We start from the raw sequence: 7,480 nt of genomic DNA, 5'->3' as shown, positions 1-7,480 counted from the left end.
GTACAGTTAAGCAGAGTAACAATCATTTCACTTCCAGAGCTTGAAAAACTTATCATGACTAGCCGAAGCAACCAAACCCGTAACAGTTGACATAGTCAAAGCATCAATAAGTCCATCATGTGCTGATAAAGTCATTGTCTTGTTCTCTGTCATGTTCCATAACTCCAAGGACTGCAATTATTTTCCCAGATAATAATCAAATGTGATATTTTGCAGCAACATAACCATCAGCAAAGAATCATTTCTATGGCAGTGAAACAGGTCAAATAGGAACAAACATCCTAACAGCTTAAGAGAATGGTGGACTCCGACCAAAAATGTAACAAACATTACTTGAGCGCAATCATGCAGAATTGACTTGCCTGATAACAGCCAATGACCAGCAGCGAAGTATACGTTGGATGGAAAACACATGAATGAAATTTACTTCCATTGCAGCTCAACTCATGAACACATTCCCCTTCACCTCCTGATCCGAGTGTCCAAACTCTTACAGAGTCCTCACTGACAGATGCAAGGAACTCGCCAGATGGATCCCAGCACACAGAATGGACAGGCTTAGTCTGCCCCTGCATTCAAAACCAAATTCCAAGTAACACAATTGAGAATCAACATGAAAATATTAGGATATGAGAAGTAAATAGTTCAAGAATGTGTATAGGAACATCAAATTGCATCAAAAGTGCCAAAAGACAACAGATAAATATGTTAGTAGAAATTCAACGAAATATTTAATCCTACAAACATCACCGTTTCCCAGTGAAACAAGCATCTGAACCATCCAGATACTTGCAACGAGACCACAATAATGATTATCGGACTAAGCCCTTTAGGTTAGCTAAGTGGTGAGGGAGGGTGGGGATATGGGTTAGGATTAAGATTAGGATAGGTCAGGGGTCTGATCCCTTCCAATGTAATCCAAAAAAGAATAAAGTTTATAAGAGTCAAGCAGGATCCCCTTTTTTATGTGAAAATAATGCCCACTGTTATTCACCAAAAAGAATATCATTGTTGATATAGAACTCAAGAAAGAATCAGAAGTTAAAATGTAGCATTACATAATCAGTTTAACTCACAATTATCAAATGGACAATTATGATGAAACAAAATGTTAAACTGACCTGTAATGAATGCCGACAAGCCTGTGTCCAGTATAGATACAACATTATCTGCCGCTGCAGCAAGAAATCTTCCATGGTGGGGTTGAAATCTCATCTGTGCTGTGCAATGCGAATAATCTGAGAACCACTATTACCCCACCCCACTGAACTTCTACATCCAAATATACAAGATTCTACCTTGAACACACTTGAGCAGCTACCATTGTTAATACTCCAGTAGCGTATCTGACCATTCGAGTCGCAGGAGCAGATAAGGTCATCTTTATTTGGGTGGAAATCAAATGACATAACAAAGGCAGAATGTCCCATAAAGGTACGGAGAGAACAGCCAGGCTGCAGATTAAAGACATAATGATGCTTTAATACAGCACATCCGTTACATGTCACAGTTAAAAGATACAAAAAGATAAATCATCAATTTTAAGAATAGAGCCACCACTTCGGCACCCCAGCAATGACTCAGCACAAAGACAAACTTATCATGGGAAAGATTATGGAATATATGATAGAGATCAATCTAGAAGTATACTTAGTCTGATTACTCAAAGTATTCGATTTTCGAAACAAAAGGTTATTTTCAAAGTATAAGATGAATAGAACGAAAGAATTTTCAACTAACATTGTCAGCATCCCAGACCCTGACAGTTTTGTCGAATGAAGACGTTGCAAGACGAGACGTGGCATGCTTGGACTAAAACGAAACATCAGTGATCAAAGCTGAATGTTCTTCAAGGGTTGATTTTACCTTTAATGTATCTGTGTCCACAATACAGCCTGCATCATACATATATCAAGAAGACTTTCAATAAGTAAACGCAAGACCCAAAAAAACAACCTTATTGCTTTTAATAAGTAAATTAAGCAAGCAATTTCACATTTATGTTCTGGAAGAATCAATATGTAGCAGCATTGAATCCTCCCCACAGCAGTTCTTAGCAATTAGACATTCATTCACTCACCTTTTTATCATGGCCACCACTAGCAAGAAACTTTCCATCCGATGAGAAGTGACAGCTAGTAACCTTGCTTGTGCTTGCTTTAACAGAGTGTACTTCCGTAGATGTGAACCCTAAAGTCAAATTCAAATTCTGAGCCCTCAAAGTAAATGATAGTAGCTTCACCACAACCATATTTAAAAACATATACAGATATATAAATATAAATATATATATATATATATATATATATTAATGCTGGGATTATGCACTGACATTGTTTCTAAGTTTGTGGATGGTACAATTACCAAAAACACATGGTAATTAATACAAGTGAGAAAAAAATTAATGAAAAAATAAAGATATTTGATTCAGACTTGTGATTCAATACCTATTACTTGCAGTGCCCTGGTATTTTATTAACGTACAACATCATCATGGGATAAAAAAGTCCCGACATTATCATCAAGAGAACCATCCTCTACAAATGGATCCATATCAGCCTGCAATTCAAGATCTTTATCATCCCACAGCCAAAATGGAATTCCAATGAGAATACATGCAAGGAGTTGCCAATTCCTTCTAATACACGAAGTTGAAGAAGTCGCTCACCAACTGATTTGATGGTGATGTAAGAGTCCCAGTGCCATCAGAGGCTTGGAGGAGCTACCACTATGGGGCAAGGCAGGCATTGAGATTACATCTGCAGGAGTGTGCGTTGAGGGAGTTGAAGGGGCTGAACTCGGGGAAGGCCCAGCTGTGTTTGCTTTCCCGTGCTATTGGCAGGACCTGAAGATGACACTGGCTGCTTTCTCTTTCTCCCAGCCCGGTTTTTCGAAACCTTATTTACAAAAAAAAAAAAAAAAAAAAAACATATAGCCGCACGGCTGTACTCGTTTTTCCAATTTTTTTTTATTATGTACTGAAATGCAATAGTATAGCCGCACGCAACGAAATAGTATAGCCAGGCGGCTGTACTCGGTTTTTTCTAATTTTTAAAACAATTCAATCGTATAGCCGCAAGGCTATACTGGGTTTTTTATTTCCAATTTTTTTAAACAAATAGTATAGACGAACATATATACTCGTTTTATCTAATATTTTTAAACAGAAATAGTATAGGGGCTATACTTAATTTTTTTCCCTTTTTAAAAAGAAATAGTATAGCCGGGCTGCAATACTAGGCTTTTCCAATTTTTTTTAAAAAACAATGGTGTAGCCGAACGGCTATACTCTTTTTCCCATTAAAAGAAATAGTAGTATAGCCGCACGGCTGTACTGGGGTTTTTCACAATTTTTTTAAAGAAATAGTATAGCCGTCCGGCCGTACTACTGTTTTTTTAACAAAAAAATAGTATATCCGCATATATGTACTCGTTTTATGTAACTTTTTAAAAAGAAATAGTATAGCCGAACGGATACACTCGTTTTTTCTAAATTTTTTTGGGAAAGAAGTAGTACAGCTGGCCGGCTATACTCTTTTTTTTCCAATTTTTTAAAAAAGCAGTAGTATAGCCGCACTGATATACTCTTGTTCCTAATTTTTTTTTAAAATTAATGTTATAGCCGCCCGACTATACCCGTGTTTCTTAATTTTTTTAATTAAAAAAAGGCTATACCAGGTTTTTTCCAATCTTTTTAAGGCAGTGGTGTGTCCGCACGGCTTTACTGGACTTTTTCCCAATTCTTTTAACAAAATAGTATAGTCGCATGGCTATACTCAGTTTTTTCAACGTTAAAAAAAATATTATAGCTGCATTGCTATACCGAATTAACATTTGAATAATACATCCTCGTATTTGATATATATGCATGGTATTAATTATATGCTCTCAAAGCCCCTACCACTCGGGTTACAAGCTTGCGTTACAAAGCTCGGTGGTATAAGTTTCTCTTGTTAGGTTTATAAAGCGTAGTGTTTGTTTGATATCAAATGAGCGACGTGGATAAGTACGCATCGGATCAAAGCATATATAATGATGAAAGAAAGTTGGACTGACACCAGAATAACGATGAGAGTTTGAGATATGTTGCTCTTCTTTCCTGCAAATTAAGAAAAAATCATCAACAAATCTTCTCAGATCAAAGCATGCGGTACAAAGAAACAAGTTATCATCATCAATTGAAGTTTAGAAAAGTCAATAAATCAAAAAATTATTTAATGTCATTACGCATCGGATCAAACAAAAATATTAAACATATGACAAGAATTTTTCACAAGAAATACCATAGTATCTTAACAATTCTGTTAATTTTTCTTGCTAATGGCGTCTGAGACGAGATTATTTATATTGTTTGTGATTGTACTGACCGTACGTATAATCTTCTGTGAATTTTTAAAGATTGTATGTCTTGGAATTCAATGGTGGCTGGTTGTTAAACTCAAATTATAATTAATTAGTAATTAGTAATAATAGTAATCATTTTAGCTTATCATAAGCAATCATTTACTTGCATTAATATAATGAAAAGTCAGAGTAACCATGAGAGAAAGCCAAGACCCGCACAAATTATGCTCTTTTTTATTTTTTTATAATAAATATTTTTAAAGTACATAAAAAGTCAAAGCTTTATTTTTGAAATCAGAGAGCAAGGACAAACCTTACAATCACAAACAGGGAATTAAACATCTGATAGATCATACATACCAATTTCTTTCTTCTTGTTGCATTCAACAACCACAAAATGTATACCTTTTTACATACATAAGATTCTATTCCTTCTCTGGATAAAAGAAAAGTATAACAAGCACTATTTTTCTGTCAACATATTATCTCCAAACTAATACATGGAAGCTATACGCATCGGATCAAAGCATAACAATGAAAGGAAGTAGGATCGACACGAATATAACGATGAGAGTTTGAGGTATGTTGCTCTTCTTTCCTGCAAATTAAGAAAAATCATAAACAAATATTCTCAGATCAAAGAATGGGGTACAAAGAAACAAGTTATATATCCACCATCAATTGAAGTTTAGAAAAGTCAATAATCAAATATACATACCTCTTGCATTGGCTGTGGGTGGAGATATTAATGGTGGCAATGCCACTGGTACCGTCTGAGCTGCAGGGTCAAAGAAGAGGTAATCAACCTGATAATATAAGTCACAGCTGGGATTAACATAGCTCCCAAAACCACTCCCATAACAATACATTTGTATCTTTTCTAAAGCTTCATCTAAGCAATTGTTACATCCCAGCTCTGACAAATCTGGACTGCACTGCGCAAGTCCATATATTGTACTTATATTCTTAGAATATATAGAAACATTTGCATTTCCCACTGCAAACTTAACAACATCACCGCCAGCCGCTACTTCAACTTTTAGTACTCCCAGCAACGCCATCAGCCGTTGGTTAAACCCTTCCAGGACCGACAACGACGACGATACATTTTTGTTGCTGTACCGCGTGGAAGATGGAATCAATTCCACGGTTCCATGCATGGAGTGGTTCGAGTAGCGTAACTTGCATTTTTCTGTCCACAAACTTGCCTCCCTGTCATTAGGGCAAACCTCCATGAGATCATATCTGGAGGCGTTGAGGCAAGTAACGCAAGCGTCATGCTTCAGATCCCCTCTACAGAGCCCGATTGCATAAACTTTGTCAGAGTTTTCGCCGTAAGCAGAACTGTAAAACCCGTAGCCGTTACTATTGTTGGAGGAGATGAGGGAGGACAAAACGCCATTAACGTTTTTGAGATAGGTACTATTGAGAATGGTGGTATTAGGAAAGGCGTCAAGACAGTTGAGCATATCAATGGCTTGAGTACCGATGACCGGTAACAAAATTAGGGGAAGAAATAGTTGAAATCTAGTGGAAACCATTATGCCTGCCTTAATCTGTGCGCGGTCCATATGCATTGTGTTAATTATGTACAGATTATATGTATATATAGGATAATCTCTACATAATGGATGGGAACATATGAATTTTTAAATATCACGCAAGCATTATTTTTTGGTTACCTTATCATATCAAGACTACTACTATTGTTTTTGATTGTTGACCGTATCATATGTGAATGATATAAAAGATTAAATGTCTTGAACTTCAATGGTGGCAGGTTGTTCAACACAAATAAAAATTAATTAATTAATTAATACTAATATGAATTGTTTTAGCTCACCACGCAAACTAAGCAATCGATTATTTTACATTAATAATGAAAAAGTCAAAGTTGAACATGAAAGAAAGCTATGAACAGATCCTTGGACGTCATAGAATCAATTGACAAAGTTGCTCTGTTTCTCTCTTGATCCACATAAATATGAAAAGGAAGCTCATTCATTGTGACAATGCCGCTGGTACTGTCTGATTTGCAGGGGCAAAGAAGTGGTAATTAAGCTCATACCTTAAGTCACAGCTGGGATTAGCATATTTCCCAAAACCATTCCCATAACAATATTTTTGGAGGCTTCCAAGAGCTTCACCTAAGCAATTATTACATCCCAGCTCAGACAAATCTGGATTGCACTGCGCAAGTCCATATATTGTACTTATGTTATTAGAATATATAGAAACACTTGCATTTCCCACTGCAAACTTAAGAACGTCACCACCGGCTGCCGCTTCCACTTTTAGTTCTCCCAATAACGCCACCAGCCGCTGATTAAACCCTTCGACGACCGACGACGACGATGACACATTTTTGTTGCTATAGGACGTTGAAGATGGAAGCAATTCCACGTTTCCTGGCATGGAGTGGTTTGAATATCGTAACTTGCAGCCTTCGGTCCACAAACTTGCCTCCCTATTATTAGGGCAACCCTCCATGAGGGCATACATGGAGCTGTTGAGGCAAGTAACGCAAGCAGCAGGCTTCAAATCCCCTCTGCAAAGCCCATTTGCATAAACTTTGTTGGAGTTTTCGCCGTAGGAGTAACTGTAAAACCAGTACCCATTACTATTGTTAGAGGAGATGAGGGAGGACAAAGCACCATTGACGTTTCTGTGATAGTTGTCATTGAGAATGGTGGTGTTAGAAAATGCATCAAGACAGAACATATCAATGGCTTGAGTACCGATGATCGGTAACAAAATTAAGGGAAGAAATAATAGAAATTTAGTGGAAACCATTATGCCTTTAGGTTGCTTACGGCCCATGTACAATCTGTTAATTATGTACTGATCATATATATATAGCAGATAATCTGTACATAATCTATGCGAATATATGATTTTTAATCTATAACGCATATAAAATTATTATTTTGGTTACCTTATTATATCATTGAATATATATCCCCTGCAGTTTGAGACGAGACTACTTCTATTGTTTGTGATTGTTGACCGTATCATATGTGAATTATATAGAGGTTATATGGCTTGACATTCAATGGTTGCTGGTTGTTCAACTCAAATAATAGTCAATCTAAGCAATCGATTATTTGCACTAGTAATGAAAAGTCAAAGTTAAACA

At 36.5% G+C, this 7,480-nt stretch overlaps 1 protein-coding gene and 1 pseudogene across 1 annotated transcript; both read right to left on the bottom strand.

The window, feature by feature from the left end:
- LOC117619087 lies at positions 1 to 5,921 on the bottom strand (annotated as a pseudogene).
- Positions 5,922 to 6,345: 424 nt separating this feature from the next.
- On the bottom strand, positions 6,346 to 7,164 carry LOC117619079 (cysteine-rich repeat secretory protein 38-like). The gene has a single exon (XM_034348907.1). It carries the CDS (start codon positions 7,162 to 7,164, stop codon positions 6,346 to 6,348), a length of 819 nt encoding a protein of 272 aa, XP_034204798.1.
- Between the last annotated feature and the right edge of the window lie 316 nt (positions 7,165 to 7,480).

The sequence above is a fragment of the Prunus dulcis genome, chromosome 1 (genome assembly GCF_902201215.1).
Source record: "Prunus dulcis chromosome 1, ALMONDv2, whole genome shotgun sequence".
Classification (NCBI taxonomy): domain Eukaryota; kingdom Viridiplantae; phylum Streptophyta; class Magnoliopsida; order Rosales; family Rosaceae; genus Prunus; species Prunus dulcis.
The sequence above is the reverse complement of the archived record's forward strand: the minus strand, read 5'-3'. Positions and strand labels throughout refer to the sequence as shown.